Source organism: Vidua macroura, chromosome 3 (genome assembly GCF_024509145.1).
Source record: "Vidua macroura isolate BioBank_ID:100142 chromosome 3, ASM2450914v1, whole genome shotgun sequence".
NCBI classification, from domain to species: Eukaryota; Metazoa; Chordata; class Aves; order Passeriformes; family Viduidae; genus Vidua; species Vidua macroura.
In genome coordinates, this window is record NC_071573.1 from 31399803 (window position 1) to 31423000 (window position 23198).

A 23198-nucleotide genomic window follows, 5' to 3' on the forward strand; every position below is an offset into this window, starting at 1 on the left:
TTTCCAGTTTGTAATAAAAACTGAAATCCCTCCCTATCTTCCTTCTCCATCCACTGCATATGATATTTAATTTATATCATATTTCCTACCTTTTCTCCCTCCTTACTTTCAGGACTTGGCACATTAATTTCATTTTGTTAGAGGAAAAAGTAAAAAAAGAGTAGAAAAACCCTGTAACATGGGTTTTATAATATCAGTCCCAGGAATTCCATGAAAACATTACAGGAATACTACCACTCAGAATGCTGTTGCCAAAGAGGTGTAATTTCAGTTCTAGGCTAGAAAGTATGGCTTAAAAAAAAAAGAGGTCATCAGTGCCATGTGTGACTTAGGCATATTAGAAATATAAAAGCCTCCAGAAAAACAAAGTATTATACGTTTCATGCAGCAATCTACTGTTCCCATAATGGAGAATTAGAATAAGAGATAAGCAACTTGAAATAGTAACTTATTGATAGCAGAGGGCAGGGACTAAAGTCTTGATGGGGAAATTAAATTGAATTGCTAAGCTATTTTGATAACTGCTCCAAAACTTGCCCTACAGCATACTCAAGCAATGGCATGAATTTCCTTAAGGCAAGAGTCACACTCCAGTAACATTACATTGCAGGTCATTTTTTAACATCGGGACACTCACAGTCTCCTCATTTTTGTGCAATTAGTGACTTTGCTGACAAACAGATTTCTCTCAACTCCTTTACACCCTCGTAATAGTACTTCTAATTTCTTCCAACACTACCTTGTACAAAATTCAAGACCATTTTGGGTACATCATCTCTTTTACAGCCCAACCTCTTCTAGAAGGAAAGAGAACTGTTTAAAATATTGACAACTGTAAAGCAAAAGCACAAACTCCGCTGATTATGTAGCTTATTCTTTCTCCATATTTTTAGTTGCCTTACAGAGAAGGGAAATCAAAATGACCATAATGAAAACCATACCGAAGTAACACAAATGCCTGGGATTTGTTATCATCTCAGTGTTTGCAAAGGAAATTCAACATCATTACACTCATTACTGCTGAACAATTTAAAATTCAGACACCACCTTTGCTTAGCTTATAGCCAAGATTCCTCACCCTGATGGACCCCTGGAAAAGTCCAATCCAAGTGTCAGCACTGCAGTCTGGCTGGTTTTGTACTACCTCATCCTGTCTTTCACCTCTACAGAAAGGATGAGGATAAAGTGCATTACTTTGTTGTTTCTACAAGCTATTATTTAAGCATAAATTGAACTTGGATTACCCTGGGGCAAAACTAAGAGTTAAGAGATTTACAGGGTTTTGTTTGCTTGTTTCAATGTATGCACTATTAGCATTTTTCTTTCTTCAAACTACAGCCTCGGATTACTAACATGAATGCTTAGTACTGTACTCCTTCCTTGTCCTAACTGTTCGTAGGAAAGCCCCTTCCAGAATCCTAAATTCTAAGGAAGTCTGGCATGTACCATAACTCATCATCACTGCATAACCAAAGATGAAAACCTCAGCAAATAAAGCTGTGAAAGGAGCAGGACAAACATACTGCCACAGGCAAGAAATCGGGCCATTCTGATCATTAACTGTAACCAGCAGTGAATCTTCAGAAGTTTAATGAACAAAATGAAAACTAAACTAAGTTTAGGTCCAGATTTTAGTGTTATTTTCAATCAGCGTATCTTAACAAGCTCCACAACAGTTTTATTAATGTACTAGGAGTCTAAAATCAGTAAACATTGCTGAAACAACTGCTCTTTGAAATTAAATAGGTAACTAAAACACATGGTGAAATTATCAGCAGATGTTTCAAAACAAGCTCAACACAGTAGCTATCTACTTACAGCCAGCAGAACTAAGGCCTCAGTTTTCTTTATCCTGTAGTCTTTTACTGTGATAGTTTTATAAAACACTGATGAAAGCACTTAAAAACAATCCAAGACTTAAATGCCCTGATATGTAAAAGGCAGAACACATTGCGCTCTACAGAATTCAGCTTCAACCATACCAAGTCCTGCCACACAGGGAGCAATTAACTCCAGTAGGGAACTACCCTTAATGCTGGCAGCAAGAGGGACACCACACAGGCAGGTGGAGCAATTGACTCAAATGATAATATTTAACTCCCTTTTTAGATTGTATTGCCTGCTGCAGGCTGTATACCTCTGGAATTATTAAAGAGAACAATTTGAAGGTATTTTCTGGATGACTGTAGAGGAATAATCCCAAAGTTTCTTTCTGGGTGCAATTAAGTACCCAAGACAGATACCATCACATGCTTGAGTAGCCCCAAAGTAAGCAAAACCTCAGGCTGGCTTGAAGTTGGTGTTTTCTAACTGTTACTGAAGGAAAAACATCCTGCTTGATTCAATTATAAAGTTTTCCTACAGATTTTCTATGACAGCTGTGCCATATATACTGGAAAAGTAAACATGACTAATCATACACTGTACAGCACTCAGTTGTGTTAACAGAAATAGAAAACTGTCCTGTGTGCTGCCACACCCCTCCCCCCCATATCAACACACTGCATCAAAGCTTTAAAAATTGACATCAGCCACTTCATATTTAGCATTTTCATCTGTAGAACTTAAAGCACTTTGCAGAAATCAGGAAATTAAACATGAGCAAGATTTTTAAAACACATATGCATCTCCCTTTACTGACCACAAAAGCAACTATGTATCCTGGTTATTTTGTCCAGGTCATATTAACTGTAAGGAAAAAAAAAAAAAAACAACAAAAAAACCAACCAACCAAAAACACACAAAAAAACCAAAACAAAACAAAAACCACAAAAAAAAAAACCAACAAAAAAAACCCCACCAAACAAAAACAAACCCACCCAAACCACAAACAAACCAAAAAACACACACCCTACTTAGTTAAATACTCTGTGTCATCTAAATTTTTAGGTACCCATTCTTCTTGTATGCACACATTTTTAAAACATCTAGTCACAAAGTGTGAGTCACAAGTCAGGAAACTCAAAAGCCAATTTTCTATTTTTAAAGAGCTACCTGCAGCAGTACCTTGTTTGGACTTTTCCTGATCAAGAGATTTATCACCTTCATTAGCTCTGACTTTACTGCAGTGGGGAATTCCTACAGAGCACAAAGCATCCCTCCTTACCTGTAATGATCTTTCTCTACCTTCCCAGCTGCTGACAGCACTAACACCCACCCAGAGCCTCAACCATGTGCACAAAAGCTGGACAGGGAGGGAGGAGGAGACTCTGTGCACACAATGATACACACACAAGCTCAACTTATCCTTGCAATGCTTACACATGTAAGCTATTCAAAGCTGTTACCTGCTTTAAATTATATCAAGTTAATATAAAGGAGGATCAACTTTAAAAATAAAACAGTTAATATTGGTTCAGGTAAAGTTCAGTCTAAACCAAGTGTTTTTACTGCACCAAGCTTTATGGAACCAGTTAAGATATCAATATTAGAGAATGCTCTTGGAGTCCTTCAGAACAACAGAAGGAAAACATTCTTTTTTCTCAAATTGAGTTCTCCAAGAAGTACAATGTTGGTAATTCAATTAAACCTCTTGACTCACTAACATGCAAAACATTTTAATACTACAGACAAACTTTGTAACTTCAGAAGACAAAAACATGAGAAATTTGTTTCAAATGACCATTCATATTCCCATATAGCAGTTCCATACTTTCAGGCTGCACAAACTGCATGCAATATTCTCAACTCCTTCAGGTCTTTGACAAAAGAGAAAGTGAACTACTCGTCTAATTAAGAGGTTCTAAGCTTTGACCAAATTAATACAACCAAATGTAAACTGCTGTCAAGTACCCTGTGATGTTTTGTTAAATATCTGTTTTTCCTACTTCATTTCCTGTTCTCTCTTTCTCTCCCTCCCCCACCAGACAGGAAATTGTCTTGACAACAAATGAATCAGCTAGAAGTGGAACTAAGCAGCCATCAGCTGATTCCTCATTGTTTACAGTCACAGATACTTCAAAAAGCCTTGATACTGTTTGCTTCCTAAGTTACCTGTTGTAACTTCATCTCATTAAAATAAACGTTTAAACACAAGAGAACAAGCTCCTTGAAGAGCCAAGTGATGACTTTCATCCTGAGATCCAAAAATTAAAACAAGAAACACTTTACTCAAAGCAACTGAAATCATAACACATATTGTAGTTGTCAAGTCACAGGATCCACCAACCTTCTATTTCTAGGTTTATCTTTTTTTTTAAAAAAGCCACCAAAGAGAAAAAGCTCTAAATAAAATACCAAACAGCAATACAAATGCATTTGCTCTTTAAAAGCCATCTGGAAAAGCAACAGTATTGTTCATGGTCTATAGCAGCCTCTATATTCTTGTAATGTGCTATTACAATGCCAACTCCACATCAGTATTAGTGCATTTTATTTCTAAACTTCTCTTCCCTCAAGAAAACCTAACTCCTATAAACACAGATTGTGAGAAGTATTTCAAGGTTGAAATTAGTATTCAATATAGGCAGTTTCTACAGAAACTGACCTATTTTAGGACTGTGACAGGATTTATATTTTATCAGTTAGGTATGTTTAACAGAGTTTTAACATTCAGTACACCAAATCTTAGCCTCAATACTTTTGGGCTGCCTATCTCACATTCTACAACAGAATAAAAAAAAGTTCTGGAAAAAAACAGATTAGTATGACGTTTGAGATAGCATGCAAGCAGCTTAAGGTAAACAAAAAAAGAGAAAACAAGAACTATGGATAACCAACTCCATGGTAAAAGATTACACCACTACAATTAGTCCAACTACACAGCTCAAAGAGTTCAAGTGTGCCTCTTACCACAATTGCATGCGGAGAATGCACTAAGGCCTTAAGTTCATTCAGGTCGTTCTCAGCCTGCAGAAATCGGCATAAGAGAAAAAAAAGTATATAAGGAAAGATGAATTTTGAATTCTCTCATAGATACTATAAATTTCAACAGTGGTTAATACAGTCCTATAAGCCCTACGTTACCTTATCCCATTCTCCTTCCATGACATGATTGCGGAATTTGGTAGCTGAAGGATGTTCTAAACGACATCCTGACTCTTGCATGAGGAGATCAACAGTCTGGCTGCAGGAGAGATACAGTGTAAAAAAACCCGACCAGTTGCACCCTCACAAATACACCGCCTGCTACGATAACAGTTTACCATACTTTAAAGTAACTTTAATAAAACAAGAATATGGTGACCAGATTCAGATGCTTGTTCAAGAAGATGATCTCAGTTGCCTGAGACATGTAAAAAGCTACCTCTACCTAAAGCAAGTTGTCAAGGAACTTGAAAGCTTTGCTGAAGTACCATGAAGTATGTGACTTACCAGCCACCACAAACAGCCAGTCCTGCACAGAAGATAAACTTCATGAAGGAAGATACAGTCTAGAAAACTGTTAGCTACTGGCTGCCATGCCCTGCCCCCTCCCTACCTCCCCCCCTAAAAGAACAAGGAAAGCTACAACATCTGACACAAACCTAATTTTTTCTTCTTTATCACTTCTTAAAAGACTGGCTCCTTAAAAAAAAATAAACAAACTCAGGAACCTGTAGCCCTCCCCCTTTTATACTAAAAATAGCTTATTTACTGTGGTGTCATTTATGAATAGTCACGAGTTGTCTGCTGCTGTAAACTTGCCTCTTGTGTCAGAGGCAATTTATTTTATGGAATATGTTCTTTATAGCTGACCCATTCTGCAGTGTTCTGAAGACTTCTTTTGTGGCTACATAAGCACTTTGCAGGACTTCTCTACCCTCCTTCCAAAATGATGACATACTGGCTAGCTTTAGCTTTACTCACAAAGCGTTATGATTAAATACTTAGGACTTCCCCTATTCCACTGGGAAATTATTGTCTCTATTCTGATTTTAAGAAAGGGCCAACATTCTCATTTATTGTTTACAAGTAAGATTATTAGCAAAAACACGTGTCCAGCACAAATCTAGAGAGGCCTTCATCATTTAGAGGGCCAAAGGTTTCCAGAGTGAAACCAATCGGCCTGCTTAAGCGGCAGTTCACTTTGTGTCGCTTCCTCCGAGCTGACAAGCCAAATCTTGGTGCTCATCTGCGAAAAGCCGCCCCCCCCCCCACGCCCAGCTGCGGGCTCCATTATGTTTACCAGATAACTTCTCCCCCACTAACACATTTGTATTGATCTACCCTTATCGGTGTGCAACTCGACTTCCATATTGCCATCCCTGGCAGGGGAAGCTCCTGTCCTGTCCCTTCGCTAGACACCGGCACGGTCTTGGAAAACACAGCTCCGGCTCCATTTTTCTGGGAGCGGGCCTGCCCCACCGCTCTGCCTCGCAGCCGGGCACTGCTCTCCCCTCGCCGGAGACCACCGGGCTGCGACGGGGCAATTTTGGCCACCAACCCCCCCGCGCCGGGGGTTCCTTCCTCTCCCCTCCTCCCCGCTTCGGGCTGCCCATCCTCCACGGGGACCCCGCGCCGGACCCTCCCCGCGGACGGAGCGGAGGACGGCGGGGCTTGTGTGCGGGGCTGCCCCGGCCCCGGGGGGACCCTCCGGTCAGGGCGCCGCAAGAAACGAAGGAAGGAAGGAGCCTGCCCCCCGCCCTGGCCGCGCTGCCCCTCGCCCACCGCGGCCACTTACTTGAGCCCCAGCCCGTGGAGGTGCTGCCCGATCAGCCGGATCACGTCCTCGTCGGACTGCGAGAGCCGCTTCTTCTTCTTCAGGGCGCTGCCGCCGCCGCCGCCCCCCAGCTCGGCGGCGGCCGGGCCGGGCCCCCCGGCGGCGGGCACCCCGTTGTTGACGCCGAGCCCGCCGGGGCTGCCGCCGCCGGGGCCGCCGCTGTTGGCCGAGGGCAGCAGCCCGTTGGCGTGGGCCAGCTGGTCACCGGCGGCCGTGCCCGCCGAGGCCTCGCCGTTCTGGGCGCCCAGGCAGCCCAGCTCCGGGCCCTGCGGCGGCTGCTGCTGCTGCTGCTGGCCCCCTCCCGCCCCGTTGGCCTGCATGGCGCTGCTGGCGATGCCGCCGCTGCTGCTGTTGCCTCTGAGCGGGGCGGCGGCGGGGGCGAGCCCGGCGGGCACCGAGGGGGACTGGGACGAGGTGAGGCCTGCTCTGCCCGCGGAAGCCCCGGGCTCTCCTGCTCCCTCCGCCGCCGCCGGGGAGGCCCGGGCTTTCTTCCGCGGGGGCGGGGAGGCTCCGCCGGTGTCCGAGTCGGAGGAGGAGGAAGCGGAGGCCAGAGTTTCCTCGCCGAGAGCGGCCGTGGTGGGAAGCCGGGGGGGCGAGGAAGGGGAGGCGGCGGGGGCGAGGGGAGGCGGAGCGGGGCCCTGCGCCCGCCGGGGGTCCCGGAGGCAGCGCCGCCGCCCGCTCGGGGCTCCCTCTGGCGATGGCGGCCGCCGCTGCCCTGAGCCCCCGCCCGGCAGCCCCAGGCGCCCGGCCCGCTCCGCTCGCTACCCCCTGGGTTTGTCTCCTCTCAGCCCAGCTGCACCTAATGGAGTCCGGGCCGGGACGTCACAGGAAATTCCTGCACTGCCCCCTACACACACTTCCGCCGCCCGGGGCCGCGGTGGGCACGGCCCCACGGCTGCCGGGGGGCGGCGGCGGGGCGGCCCCCGGCGGGGACGGGACGCCCCAACGGCACCGCCTGGGTCGCCGCCCGCCCGCGCGGGGTCCCGCGGCGCCTGCGGGGGCCGTGGGGGTCGTGCCCGAGGGGCTCCCAGGGGTCCCGGGCGTGTGCCCGGTGTGCGCCCGCGCCTGGCAGCGCCGGGCTGGGAGAGGGGCCAGGGTGGTCGCGCACGAGGTGCGCTGGGCGCCCGCTGCCCCGACGAGTCCCGGTGGGACCGGCCGTCCCTGTGGCACCGTGGAGGTGACCGGGTAATTTCCGGCCTCAGGTGGTTTCCTGATGCAATTTGGACGGGGAGAAAGGGGTGCAAACAGAAAGAGGCGAAGATTAGGTTGGGTGCGTGGAAGAAGTTCTTTTATGTGAGAGTGATGGGACACTGGCACAGGTTGCCCAGGGAGGTGTGGATGCCCCAGCTCTGGTTGTGTTCAAAGCCAGGTTGGATGGGGCTTTGAGCAAGCTGGTCTAGTGGAAAGTGTCCCAGCCCATGGCAGGGTTCTTTGGAACAGGATGGTCTTTAAGGTCCCTTCCAACCCTGATCCTATGATTCTGCATTTTGATGTTTTTAAAAAAGGAAAATAATGAAGTCACATCCTGGTGTTGCACAGGTTGGTTACTGGAAGGTTTCCGACCTGATGACGGTCTTGTTTCTTGTAGTCACACATTGGCATGGAAAAAGGGAAATGGCAGTTTTGCTGTAGATCTTACAGGAATGTTGAGAGTTGGGGCACATTTGTCAGGACAGGCTGTCAGAAGACAGTGAGAATTTTAAGGGTCTTAGTCTCTGCCCTGTGGTCTCTGTCTGCTAACCCTCCTGTGTGGTGGAAGGCAAACTCAAATCCTGAGCCAAACTGCTGGTCAAAAGTCATGAGATGAGTGAAATCTTGGTCTTTAAAAATAGCATATTGAAATAATATGTTTTATGTTATTTGGTTTAGAGCCTAGAATTTTTATCTTTGGTATGCTCGAACTTTTCTCCAAAACCCAAAGGGAAATAAAAAAACCTCTTTTTTCCTTATTGAAAGCTGAGGTTAATATCTAAATATCTTCCCCTTCAGAAGCTGAGGTTTTAGGAGTACTGGCTTAGGTTAAACTAGTAAGTTTGAGCAACAGTGCTTTGTTTTGAGTGGAACTTTGAAAACGTCCAGCTGGGGGAAACCACAGGCCCAAGACCAGTGGAGAACTCCTTGGAGGGACAAAATCCATGAAAGGAGTGAAACCAGAGAAGGAAATGAGACCTCATGGAGGCCTGGCCAGCTGAAGTAGATGCCTTGGTCCTGTTTAGAGGCTGCAGAAGATATTTGGCTGATAACAGTTAAAGCACTCTTACACGAGAGGGAGAGGTTGGAAAGAGCTTTGTCCCTAACCTCTGCCCACGTATGGCTGTAGGGTTAAATTCAACATCTGTCTTCCAGAGAGGGAAATGTTGATTTTGTGTTTTTAGTTCACCAACCATTGCTGGAGAACACAAGGCTTGTGTTTTAGCCAATTCATTGCTGTATATACTCTCCTTTCCATTGTTCTGTGTTTTCAGCATTCTTGAGTTCTTTTTTGGTCTTCCCCAGATGCCATCACTGGATCCATAATTCAAAGACTTGGGTAAAGATGACAGGAACAGTTACAGAGAGCAGCACAGACCCTCTGAAGGCACCTAAAAGTGAACTTTGAAGATCAAGACTAGGTTTTCAGGAAGGTAATCTTGCTCATCATTCTTTCCTGCCCTGTGCCTCAGTGTCCAGGGGAAGGTAAAAACCCCTTCCCACTGTCTGCTCCTGTTGTCCTTTGTCACCTATGCCTTTCCTAGTCATAGAGGTGGTTTTTACTTCTCCTAGGCTTTCTCTAGTCACCAGGAGGGGATCTTGGAAGACAGGTCTGGGGCTGGCACAGTCACAGGAAAAAGAGAATTGTGACAGGGGTAATGGCACCATGCTTTGTCAGTTTTTCATCAGCTGAGCCCTGATTTGGATCTGATTCTGTTCTGCAGCCAGATGAGAGAGGGCAAATTTAATAATCTAAATAAGTGTGCAGCTTTTTGAGCAATTAGAGGATCAACTGGTAAATACAAAACATGTCTCACTTGTGACAGATGACTCTATTAAAATAACAGAAGTATGAGTTCATCATATTCAGGCATCTTTAAAGTTTCCCAAAAGTACAGAACTAATGCAACAATTCAGCTATAAAAAATGACAAACTTATAAACACCCAGAAGAGGAATTTTGGCAACCTTAAATACATTTGTAGTACCAGCCATGTTACTGAAGCAGAGTTACAATATATAACTGTGCAGAATATGTACAATTCTGACTATATTGTAATTCAGAAAACTTTCTATTGTATAGATCCACATCTTTAATAGAAAAAAAAGTTGCAAAATGCTTCTTATTTATTGTGATAGTTTAGAAAACTGAAGTGACCAATCACTCCCTGTCAAAAACAACCAATGCAATAACCAATGCGGAATATTTTGAAATAGTGTTACTCCTAAGTATAAGAAACCTGTCTTGGGACATTCTAGACTAAAATTCTAGACTAAATACAGATACTTGAAAAGCAAGAAACACTTTTATTTTCTAGCTCTGGAAAGTCAAAAAAGAAAAAAACCAGCCCTTGGAATTTATTGCTTATGAGCTGGCTAGAACTAATAAACTTTGACTAATTTAGGTTTTTTGGGGTTTTTTTGTGGTTTTTTTTTGTTTTGTTTTGTTTTGTTTTGTTTTGTTTTGTTTTGTTTTTCCCCACCGTTTTGTTTTAGGAGAGGATGGAGCACATAGTCCAGATCTGAATAATAGGAAAGAACTCTCATTAAGGGCCTGGGTTATTTGGTAATAACCATGTGAGGCTGCTTCAGCAGAGCTGTAGTACTACAAAATATTAGAGAAAATTCTTGAGAGATGGATTAGCAGTCAAAGCTGAATGCTGAAGGTAATTAATTGTTTGATTCCCTATCAGGTGTGTATACTTTCCCTTTTCTTCTGCATCAAATTTGAGGTTACTGGAAGCAAACCAACTAACAACAAAGAACAAAGGAAGAAAGAATAATTTAGAACAATCACATTTTCCACAGTACCAGCTAAATAAATGCTTGAACAGGCACCTGGATATGCTTGCCACTTCCAAAAAAAGAGATAAGGATGAAAGATAAGCACCTTCCTTAAACAGCATCTTTAGAAATCATTCAGCAGATAGTGAGCAAATTACACTGGTGTGAGATTCCATCACTTCATGCAGAGGAGGATAGCCAGTATTTTAGTATTTTAGTCAGTCTTTTAGAGGAGTGGAGTATGGAAAGCCAAAACCTGGCTGGAGTTGCAACTGAAGGATGTGAAGGGCAACATAAAGAGCTTCTACAGGTGATTTGGCAGCAAAAGGAAGACGAGAGTATGTGGGCCTGCTGCAGAACTGGGTGATTAAACTGGCCATAAAGGTCAAGGAAAAAGAAAAGACCTCTTCCGTCTTGGACTTTGCTGGAAAAAAAACCTTTCCCATCTCCCAGGTTTCTGTGGCTGGTAGCAGGGTTTGGGCAGAGGAGGGAAACTCCCCACAGAAAGTCCCCTGTGAAACTGGGCATATGCAGGTCCACTGGACCACATGACACTCATTTGTGTGTTGAGGGAGCTGGCCAGTTTTATTTTGTTCTCACACTCTGTGACATTGGAAAGTCCATGGCATTTAAAAGGTGACTGAAGAAAGGCTAATGTTACACATTTAAGTTCAGTTGTGTTTGACCCAGTGTCACTGACTTTGGGCTTAGTGAGCACGGGGGAAGCAGAGAATGTCATTTAAGCTTGTCTTTATGAAGGCTTTTGGTGGACTTCCTCAATAACCTTATAATTGGGGAATGTGGGTGAGGTGGGCAGACCCTGTGTGTGAAAAACTGGCAGTACCTCCAGGCTTGAAGTTTGTGTGTCATTGGTTTGCAGTCTTGACCGATGCCCCATTAGGAGGGGTCAGGGATCAATAGTGGAGCAAGTCTTGTTCGGCAAGGTCACCACGCAGGGGGTGGTACAGAGTGCCCCCTCAGCAAGTTTTCAGAGCAGGCTTGCCAAGCTGCAGGAGCAGGCCAGTGAGAACCTCGTGTTGGTCAACAGAGACAAGGGCAAAGTCCTGGGACAGACTATAGAATGCTACAGGCTGAGAACCAGCTGGCTTGGAAATAGCCCAGCAGAAAAGGGCCTGGCCATCCTGGTGGACAAAAGAAGTTCCTCATGGGATTTCAACACCTGCAGGGCTGCACTATCCATATACCCAGCAGGTACGAGCTCTGCGTGCTGCACTGGTGAGGCCACATTGGATACACACTGTCCAGTTTGGAGCAGCCAGTTCAGCAGAGCCTGCTGAGATGGTAGAGGCTGAAGCTCATGCTGTGTGAGGAAGTGGGTTTGGCCACAGCAGGATCTAATTACAATGTGCACCTTCCCAGAGAGAATGACAGGGAAGATGGCACAAGGCTTCTCTCTGAGATGGTCACCAATAGAATGAGAGAGAAAAGTGAGAAGCTGCACACAGAGTTATTCCAATAGTGTGTAAGAAAACAAAAGTTGAAAGTGAGAGTGGTCAAATAGCAGAACTTTTTCCCTGAGTGGCTGTGGATTTTCCATCCTTGGAAACAAAACTAGACACGAAAAGACTTTGAGCAACCTAGTTTATCTTTGAAGATAGCTGTGGAGGGAGCAGGAGGTTGAAGCAGTGACCTTCAAAATATCTTGCCCAAGTTTAATTTTGCTGTGATTATAAATATACTTTCTACAAGGCTATCCTTGTGTTAGCGGGGGGAACAGTATTGGTGGCTGGATAATTGTCATGTCTCAGGGGTTACTGATATTATATCCCAAAGCTTCAGTACAGCCATCATGTTGCTTTGTAGCTGAGCTTGCATAGTGAGGATAAGGGCAGTAGTGATACTGTTGCAACCTAATTAAATATTAGGTAATCACACAGTGTCTTCTGTCCACCAAATTCATGTGCATACTCTGATGTTGACCTCTGCACTCTCCTGGGTAAGCACAGCATGGTGTGGTCACAAAAATAAATGTCAGAAAGTGCCAGGGATCCCATGTGGTACAGAACGCCCTGTTTAATACAGGGTGTGTCATATCATTGCATGGTCAGTGCAATTTCTCATAGGAAGAGCATACATGGCATGGTTTCTCCTGCATTTCCATTGCCATAGGTGTCTTTCTGGATGTGCAGGATGTATTGGGAGAGCTCAGACTTCCCTGTAAGGACAGATAAAACGTGCATGTGCAAGGGGTGTGCTGCCAGATTGGTACTTACTGTGCAACTTCTATGAGCAAGACAGTATTGCATGTGCTGTGAATCTGACATGTCAGACTTGCTTTGCATGCAGGATTTATCTGTCTGGGACTATCCTAGATATCACCTTGCAAAATCTGTCTATGTATCCTGTGATGTATCAGGCATTTTCAAGTATATTTAGAAGTCACGTGTGGCCCGGATTTGGAAAGACCGTAGGCCACCATGTCAGTGCTTCAATGGATTGCACTGGCCAGAAAAACAGTGTGCTTGGATTTTTCTTTTTTTTTCTTCACATCTTGATAGGTGTAAATGTTCACTCTAACACTTACGAAATCCCCTTCTGACCACTCTGTGCAGCAGGAGCTGGCAGATATTCCACAGAAAAGCGAATCACAGATTTTATTCTGTGGAGGATTCCAAGCTTGTTGTTTCTTGAGGTCTGTGTTCCTTAATATCAGCGTGTCAATTTCATGTCCAGGTCTCAGATGGGTTATTGGTGTTTTTATGTGAGATTAGATTTGTCCTGCTATTGTTGCAGTTATTTTACTTTTCCTACTTGAGGGCTGCTCCCTTGCCTTTTATTTTGTGCTGGCTCTCAAGGCAATTGTTATTTCAGGCTTGTTACTTGTGCTTGCCAGCTCCCACATAGCTCCTAGAGCCTAACCCTGAGTGGGGTGGCACACCATCTTCTATTGCCTATCCTTGGAATTAGGACCTGTCTCTCCCAGAATGACATGTACACTTGGCCTTTTTCTGGGCAGCTGCAATGAGCTCTCACACCTGGAACTAAACATTCAAGACCAGGCATGTAGATTCTAGTATCTCATATCCACTCTGGAATGGGCAGAGGGGAAACTATTACATAATCACCAGAAGATTACATCTTAACATTAGGCTTGTGAATAGCTCCTTGGAGCCCTGGGATTACTTGCTAATTTTTTCCCCTTCTTAATCAGAAATATTGGTGTTCCAAGTCTGTGTTTAAAAAAGCAAGTGAACCAGACCCTCCTTACTTTGGGCAAGAGATTCTAGTGTTACAAGAATGTCATTGCACTATTTAAGTGCCTCTTATTTGAAGGGAAATCATTAATTTTTCTTGTAACTGTACCTTTACTTAAAATACAACTTCTTGTACAAGCTCCTCCTTCCTTGTTGGTGCGTAGTATTTACATCAGAAATAAAGAGCCACAAAATTAGAGAAAAGATTCCTTTGTGTGGCTCCATACATTTATGTAGTAAAAGGTCTTCACCATTTCATCTAATGTTTTCTGGTACATCAGCTCTGGCACTTACTCTCAGACTTAAGACCTCAGGAAGTTTCAAATGCCTATTCTGATAAAGAACCCAAGGCACCAGCACTAGTCCAGCACAAAAATTCTTTTTCTGCGTGCTTGACAGAGGGTGTTGTTCCAGAACTAGACTGGCCTGAGATGCAGGAGTGGGCAAGAGCATTGCATGGTACTGAAAACTGATCACTCAGGCTTTCGAGAGGACCCTCATGCAAGACACAAGTTCTGTCTGAGGCTAACACCAGGCAGTAAGATGTTAAATCCATGTGATCCAATAACTTTTAAACATTGCATTTTGATTTCCAGAAGAGTTTCTTCAGATCCTTTTTCAAAGGCTCTTGGTGCTAGAGAGTTCAGGTTTTTTGTCTTTGACTAATGTATTTGGGTCTTTTGTACTAAACCAACCTGATTTCTCCAATTGAAAGTGTAATATTCACCAAATATTCTATAACACTTGGGGGTTTTTTGAAGAGGGTACAACCTGTGGAATGTAGGCAGAGATAGTTTTTTACTGAGACATATTTGGAGCAACTAATATACCTTATTTGAATCTTTGCCTCATAAATGATATAATGATTTCAAATACATGCAGATTAAACCTTCATGCTTTTGTGGCTTCTCTCTTAAAGAAGAGAGTGCCAAGAGGGTTTCTGAAGCATGGTGTGGTAGGGGGTAGGATTTACTGACATGCATTTGGCTGCATTACTCATCACCAGTTGGACTAATGGGCAGGACACCCTAGATATTGTCATTCCTATTTTTATCCAACAGGACATGTTGATACAATAGACACAATAACATCTGTAGAATTTCCGAGGTAGTTCCTCATTTTCTATAAATACCAACACCTTCTTTGTCAGTAACTCCGATTTAATAGCGCTTCTTCACAGCGCCACATCTGAGAGAGGAGCGTGTCCTGCTTGATACTGGCAGTGCTGGGAGGCATGGTGGGAAGTAGTTCCAGTTGGAAGGAGGAAAGGGGAGTTTTGTAAAATTAGCATCAAAGGCTGGGTCTTTTAAATATTTCAGTGCATGCATAGACACGCTTCTGTGGGCAGTACTGTTTACTGTGTTTTCACAGTTGGAACCTGGTCTTATGGATTATAACAAATCTGTCACCTCAGAGTAACTAATTATATTGCACACCATGGTCTTTCAAAACCTCACAAATGCATCCTGAAATGAGCTCAAGCTTTCTGTCCTAAAAGACAAAGACTCCTCTCCCTGAAGCTAAAATAATACCCATGTGTTGTTAGGAGTCCCCTGCCAAGGATGTGCAGTGCCAAAGACACAGCTGAACAGAACTAATTTCATTTTGCCAGGAGCATTGACACAAATGCAAAGTAGGTAGCTTGATAAATGTGCTTTGCTGTTATTGTAACAACAATGTTAGCAGGAAAACCTCGATAGAACTTTTTTTTTGAAAAACATAGTTCATGGCATTACTCTAGCCTGACTTCGTACATCTCTAAGTAAAGCAGTTGGCCTAGCTATTTTCCTAGGCTTCCTCTGGAGAAGTGGAGGCAGCCACAATGGTGATTCATCCCAGATCCTTATCATAGGATGTGATGTGTCGCTTTCTGGTGTCTTGCAGTGACACTGCGGGAGCCTAGCCCAGTGATGTTAGAGCACATCACTGACTCGTAGGTGAGTAGAGTTAAAAGAGGTGAATTCTGGCCTACATTCTAACACTGTGATTGTAAATTTGGAAATTCAAACAGTGTCACATTGGCTGAGAGATGTTAACGTGCCACTACAGCCACAGTGAGCTGTGGCAATGGAGCACTTACTCCCATGTTACTGGGAGGCCAGCCTGTGGCTCATGGATTGTGGAGCTGTACCATCACATCCCTTCTTGGTGATCTCTCATCATCTATCCTCAAGGTCATAATGGCTCCTGAGACCCAGCTGTGGGAGGAGACCAGCCAGACAGGGATGTTCAGGCCAGTATTGACAGGTCACCTGAAGAAGCAGAAGGTCTCCAAGGACGTTAGTAGGAAGGATCCAGGATGACCTTTGGGGATCTGTGAGGGTCTAGACCTACCACATCTTATCTTGAAGCTGCTCCCAGAGCTCTTCATCCTCTTGATTCTTCAGGGTATGTGTCTTGTGGCTCTTGGGCCTAACTGGAGCCTATGTGCAGTTCATTAGATAGTAAATGGTAGTCATTGATGCTTAATTAGTTTTGTTACTTTAAAAATATGCACACTATTAAAATTATTATGGAAATATTATCAGAGGAACAAAAAGCAAGGTGAAAGCTTAAAAACCTTTCCTGATTAAGTGCAGTAAGCATTCTGTGTATACAGAACTGCCAGCAGTTTCTCTTCCCACCATCTCTCATCCTTTGTAAAAATAAAGAAGAAATACAAGTAATCCATCTTGAAAATAAAGCCTTTTCAGCAAAACTATAAAATAGGCACTTTTTTTCACTAAGCCCATACATTTTTCATATTAATTTTTCTATTTTATAAGGTCAATTATCCCATAACACAAACTTGTGTGCCTTCTTCAACAATATTTTTCTTCAACACTGAGAAGAGACTTAGGATCATCTACTTCATTGTTTAAAAAGTTTTACCATGCAGATATCCTAAAATATCTTGTATAAACACATTATGACTTCCCTGAAATCTTACGAGTTATTTGATACTAAAGCATCCTTAATCTGTCTTCTACAAAGAACTAATATATTACTCTACATCTTACTTTTATAGCATATTAAATCTTTGTGTTTTATCAATATTGTTAAGAAAATATTGATAATGAAATACATTGCAAATATTATGTGAATAATAAGACTATGCAACTTCACATATGTCCTAAAGTTTGTCATAGGAATAGCAATTTTAGCTATGCCTTTCAACACCTTTAATGGCTTTTATCATTTTACCTTTATAACACAAATACCTATAAACATTAATTTAAAATTTGTATTATTTAATGTATGGAACAAACCGTATGGATATTCTGTCTGGATTTTTTTCAACTAGAAGATTTGAGTTGTCAACAATTGCATCCATGACTTGCCCTTTGAAACAAGCCTTGATGAATAATATTGCATACTTATTGCACTATCAAGCATTTTCAGAAGATAATTAAAATAGTAATTTTATTTTAATGAAACCATGTAGAATGCTCAACCTGCTGAATTTTACATTGGACCTTTGTATTCCTTAGGGAATAACACTGGTGATGTTTCAAAAGGGAGCATTTTCAGGGGCAAGGCAATATAAAACCTCTGAGATGGGGAATTTTTGCTGCTTGGATAAACATAATCAAAAATAGAATAGTAGAAATCATGTCTTCTGTGGTGTTCAACCTGTGTTGATTTATGCTTTTTGTTTCTTTATCAGTGGATATCAGACTGATATCAGTCTTCTCATTTCTAAAGATGTTTTCATTAAGGGTTTTCAAGTTCACCTATAATTTTTATTTGTCATTACATAGGATTGCTCTTTGTCCGGATCAGGCTGAAAATTTTTCTTTCAGTTTTCTCCATGGTTTTCATAGGGAGGAAAGAGGATTGTTCTGAGTGACACTGGCATGCAAATAAATAACAATGAAACTTGGAAGAGTGTTAATTAAAAATTATTATAACCTGACTGACCTGACTTCGCATCATGGTATCTTGCCAAACTGGCTCTTTATTCTTACGCGTGTCTGATTTGTGTTTGTGGTGTGAAGCTAATGAGCTCATGGAATTGTTTGGCCTAATCCTCCCCTCTTTACACTGCCAAAGTTTTATGTGAGGAAGAACAAGGAATATCAAAATGAGGTTCACTGGGTATGACTCATGGTGATTAGCCCAAGTAATATTTGGTATAGATTGCTATTTTAATGAATTCAGGTAGATAACATATTGGGCCTGTTGTTTGTTTACCTAAATGAAATTTACATTGTTTTAAGACTGGCTTACACCTGTGTGTAAGATCTATTGCCTGTGTGGGGCCACGTAAGGTCCACTGAAACAAAATAGAATGTGTTTAATTATGTAGTTAATCCACAACAACGTAACACTCAATTTGCTGTGACTACTGATCACATTGCCTCATTTTAGCTCTGCAGAAGAAGAGCAATTTGGGTGGTTGTGAACAAGAAGGAGTGGAGTCTTAGAGAGGTCTCTCAGTTAAAAGAGAAGCAGATCTTTTCTTTACATCCATATGTGCTATGTAGACATCAGAAGGCTGTGTCTTAGAGTCTTTGAAGTGAGATGGATCTAACAATTGTCCTGTTCCTCATTCCCATTCCCAGAGGGACACTGGCCTGTGGACTGGGGCTCTGGAAGATGCAGGTCTCCCACCTCTGGCCTCCTTCCCAGCTGGCTGCTGTACTCATTATCTGGGGTGGAGCGCCCTGGTGACACACCTCTACAGCATCTTGTTTTGGAGTTACTTGGTAGGAGTGCTGTGCTGAGCTGTGCAGCCATATCCTGCATTTAACTATAGGGTTACATAAGTAATAAGTCAGGTAGTTCAACCAAAGTTATTCAGAATATGTAGCACAGGTGATGCAATTACCAAAAACATGCTGTGGGACCCCACTCTGTGGCCAGTTCTGTATTCAGTAATTGTCAGTGTGGTTTGACATGTGACCAGCACATTCTCAATATGATTTATCACACTGTCCTTTTTTTACATCTCCTTTTTTTTGTAATTTTTTTTGTAATATTTCAAGAAGAATTCCTCGATTATTTCCTCTGTTTCCTGAGGCATGCAGTAGTAGCCACAATCTGACATTACATTACATTGCTTTATTTACAGCACATAAATGCAATGTCTTTAACGTCCATGTACCAGTGATCCCAGCAGGCCAGGCAAAATGAGCCCTACTTTTGTAGGTATTTAGTTTGCATTTAAGTCTGTCCCTGCCCCTGCAAGCTTACAGTTTTGAAGGGGGAGACAAAATTGATGAGTAACATGGACAGAACAGGTTGCGTAGAGGGGATTTCCCTCCCCCTGTAGGTTTGTTCTTAACATTGGCATCAGACTTTCAAACTATTGGAAGGGAAGTTATTGCTGAGAAGTGATGAGAACGGGAAAGGAAAGACAAATAGCAGCACAGTAGTGTGAAGAGAAAGAGCAGAAAGAATGGATTTGACTCAGAGAAGCTTTTGGTGACTGACTTCATAGAAATAATACAATAGAAAGTGGAGAAAAAGTCCATAGTCAAATCTCATGAGGAGTCAGTCCAAAATTTCCAAATAGGTCGCTGATGTTTGCTGGCAGCTTTTAACTTCAGCTGGAAGAAAAGAGCCTCTTTTCTCCACATAGCAGAATTAATCTGTAATGCTTTTCTCCTCCAACTCAAGTGACTTGTGTTAAGAGGGCAGCTTTCGGACAAGGACCTTGGACCAAGTCCTGTTTGGGTACAGTGGAAGATTTCCAGCTGTATTTTAAAGCACCATTCACCTCTTGTGTCTGAACTGTTAATTTGCAGTGGGGTCACTCCCAACTTCCACTACTGCTAGGACATTAATGGTCTAAATAACTGCACCTGCTATGTTAATGAAAGTGTGCAGAAAAGCTCAAGTAATTTAGAAAATTATGTATTGTGTTGGGGTGCCAAGAAGGACAGAAAGGTACAAGTGGCAAGAAGTTGGTCAAAAGAAATGGGGATTTCAGATCACTTGCTGTATTATTGCCACAGTGTTAGCAGTGCTGCTAATGCTTTCAGTATTCTACTGACTGTATTCAGCTTTGTAGTTGAATGTGTTGCAGAGTGGGAGGGCTTTTTGACTAAGAGAAGGAATTGGAATAATGTTTATTTTTTAAGAAGTCCTTATTATTTTGCTGGCAGGTTTTTAAGATTGTGAAATTTGTTTAATACCAATCCCTAGCAAAAAAAATAGGTCATTAGGCATCTTTGGATCAAAAAATCAGAGGAAAACAGAACTTTAAACAATCCATTCCTTGCTCCAGTCTGCAAACATGAATCATACCTATATGATTCCTGATAAATGTTTGTCTAACCTGTTTTTGAAGTCTTTTGCAGCCTCCTCAAGCAATCTATTCAAGTCCTTATTATGCCTACTGGTAAAAGAAGCCATTTCTAATGTCTAGTCTAAAACTCCCACCTGCAGTTCACACCCATTACTTCTTATCATGCCATGCTGGGCATGAAGAACAGCTTCATTCTCTTCCTCTCTGCATCCGTCTTTTATGTATTAGATAATGCTTGCATTCTCCTGCATGTGCCTTTTTCTGTGCAGCTGGACTTGGATGAATATAGATTGAAGGGAAAAAAAAAGAGGAAAAAAAATCACATTTCTGGCCGAGATAGTAATTTTAGCTGCTCAGGCAGCAAGTGGCTGAAATGGAGGAGTTAGAAAATGCTGGGCAGGGCAGGGTGATTTGCTTAAGGCAATCTGAGGCCCTAAACATAGTGCACAAGAGAGAAAGGCTGGTGCCTGCCATGTGTTGCACATCTCTCATGACAGTGCCTGTTTGGCATTTCTGTCTCACCTGCCCATGTCTCAGCCTGCATCTCTCATCCGTCACCTGAACTGTGGCCAGGAACCGTAGGTGCTTCTGTGCAGCCTGATTTTCAGGGATTAGGTTAGTTCTCTGCTTCCATTTTTAGTTGTGTCCATTTTTGAACTCAGCGATGGGTAAGAAAAAGTAGGGAATGGGAAATGTGGTGGCTGGTAACTGACCCACACTCTTAAATTCAGCCCTTCAAAGTCATACTCCAAGATACAGGAGATATCCATGAAATACCTTCCCCCTTCTTTCTTCACATCTTACAGGTCCTGGCAAAGATCCCCAAAATTCTGTTGTCCAAAATTATCCCAAACATGAATCCCTGACTGCTCTTAGCATCTGCTCCAGACCAGTATCCCTTAGTATGGGTACAACAGAGGCTTCCCAAATATTCTGCAGACATTCCTAGGCACTTAGGAGCACCAATCCTTTGGCTGTCCACTCTGTCTTCTCCCAAATGTCCCAGCCATGCCAGCATTTCCTCATGGGTCATTTGGGTCACCTATATGGTGATACAGTCTCTAAAATTGCAAGTTCACTTGGTGCTTGGTTTAATTGGTGCTGCCTATGCTGTGAGTGCATGGAGCAGCTCTCCAGTTCTTCAGGTGTGAGGCACACACGTGGGTGGGTGAAATCCTCATCTCATGGGGATTTTGTGGGGTGAACAGTGCTTTGTTCCTTTGGGGCTGACAGCTGAATGAAGACACAGAGCAGTTCGCATGATTTGTTTTTTGCAAACCCAAATAGTCACTGGGGTCACCTTTTCTGCGATGAAGACCATAAACTTACTTTTAAATTAAGAAAATTCACGTTCTTCTGCTAGTTGTGTGATTCTGAGAGCTGGGACCAGAAGCATAAGGCTATAATGCTATTTATAATGCCAAAATATTTAGACCGAATGGGATTATTATGAAATGGAGAGGAAATAATTATTTCTCATGTCACTTAATTTTTGAAAGAGAAAGCCTATGGAAATTTTTTTCTCAAGTCTATGAAGTCTAGAATTGCCTCATTCCACTCCAATAGTGAACTTCACAAATGTGCAGTATGACAAAATCTTACCTGTAGGCTAAATTTGGAAGAGAAATCTCCATTTTGCTACATTTTCTAAAAGAACACAGTTTGTATTAACTCGGATTTTTTTTTTTTTTTAATTGAGGAAGGCATTTTCTCATCTTGGAATGGGAGTGGGTATTAACATTACAGGTGTAGGAATTGGTATTACCTCTGATTATATGAATCCCAATTGAAATGAACCTGGAAAAGTCCCCCAAGCATTTTCTGTTGATAACTGTGACACCCAGTGGTTATTTAAAGAAATATAAAAATGTAGTACAGTGGGATTGCAGAGTACCTAAAGGCTGCACAAAATACTGAGGTTTATGCAGTAAATGTGTGCTTTTAGAGTAGTACTCTTTTCTTTGGTGTTCAGATACTAAATTTAAGCTACTTTAGGAGTTGTGAGGCTTTAATCCATTAGGTTTATGTTTTGCCATATTTAAAACATACACACATATAAATATATTTATGTATTTACTTGTACAAAGCTTTTTAATATATTGTGAGGCTGAGTTTATAACTCTGGTGAAACACTGAAAAAAGTAGCTATGAAGTATGAAATGGCTTTTAATTTTTGTTGGCGAGAAGCTGGCTCACAAGAAGTCTGGGAGATAAAGGAACGTTGTTTCCTCTCCTTTGTTTGCCACTGACTCATTGTGTGGCTTAGAACAAATTGCTTGTGTGCATGGCTGATAAGTGCTTCAGTCTGTTCATAAAGGTGCAAGGTGTAATTCGTATTAATCTAGGTGGCATTCACCTCCAGCTGTTTATGCCAGAGTCAAGAATTATTGAGTTACATGCTGTGTATAATGCCTCATATTTGTATTCCAGAGCATAATATTACTTTATGAGCTGTGTTTTATTACAGGGCACTGAATACAAATTTACTCCCATATACCTGGTAAATGAGAAATTAAACCCTATTGTTTAGGGATCACTGACCATTAAATATTTACTCTTGGTGGCATGTTTAAAATAAAGGAATGCCGTTAAAATTCAGAATATCAGTGCAGTGGATCAAGCAGCAGGTGCCCATTATAAATAGATTACTGTATCTATTGTTTGGGAATGTCTCAGGGACCTGCTGAAGCTTTTTCTTACAGGTGAGAAGAATTACACAACAAAAGGGGCAATGTCAGAAGGCATCCCCTTATAAGTCTGGAGATTAGACAGAGCCGCGAAGTCAGTTGCTGCCTAAGGCCCTGTCTTGGCTGCATTAGCTGTGGTTATACTGTATGCCTCGGCAGTGTGCTTCAGCTCCCTGAGTGTGTGCCTTGTCTTCATCCAGAGCTGGGGTGACATCTGTATTCCCACCCTTTATTCATCTCTACCCTACCCAGTTTTCATGCTGGGAAACTGCAGCCAGAAGGAGAGAAATGAGACATACTGGCAAGTCCAGCCATATCAGGGTGAGGAGAGAACCAAGACACACACACACAGAAACACAAGCTGAATGGCTGTGCTACAGCATCACTTTGCAAGAACATCAATATTATCTATTTCACACTATTTTTTATTTTTATGATCATCCGTGTTTC

At 42.5% G+C, this 23198-nt stretch overlaps 1 protein-coding gene across 1 annotated transcript in view; it reads right to left on the reverse strand.

Annotated features, from left to right (window-relative positions):
• WDR26 (WD repeat domain 26) overlaps positions 1-7382 on the reverse strand; it is a 31471-nt gene extending 24089 nt beyond the window's left edge. Inside the window, exons 1-3 of the mRNA XM_053972359.1 lie at positions 6602-7382; positions 4966-5065; positions 4792-4848 (exon numbers count right to left, since the gene is read on the reverse strand). Of these exons, the coding sequence (XP_053828334.1) occupies positions 4792-4848; positions 4966-5065; positions 6602-6960 (516 nt within the window). The 5' untranslated portion in view covers positions 6961-7382. The remainder of the gene's footprint in view (positions 1-4791; positions 4849-4965; positions 5066-6601) is intronic.
• Positions 7383-23198: the final 15816 nt, after the last annotated feature.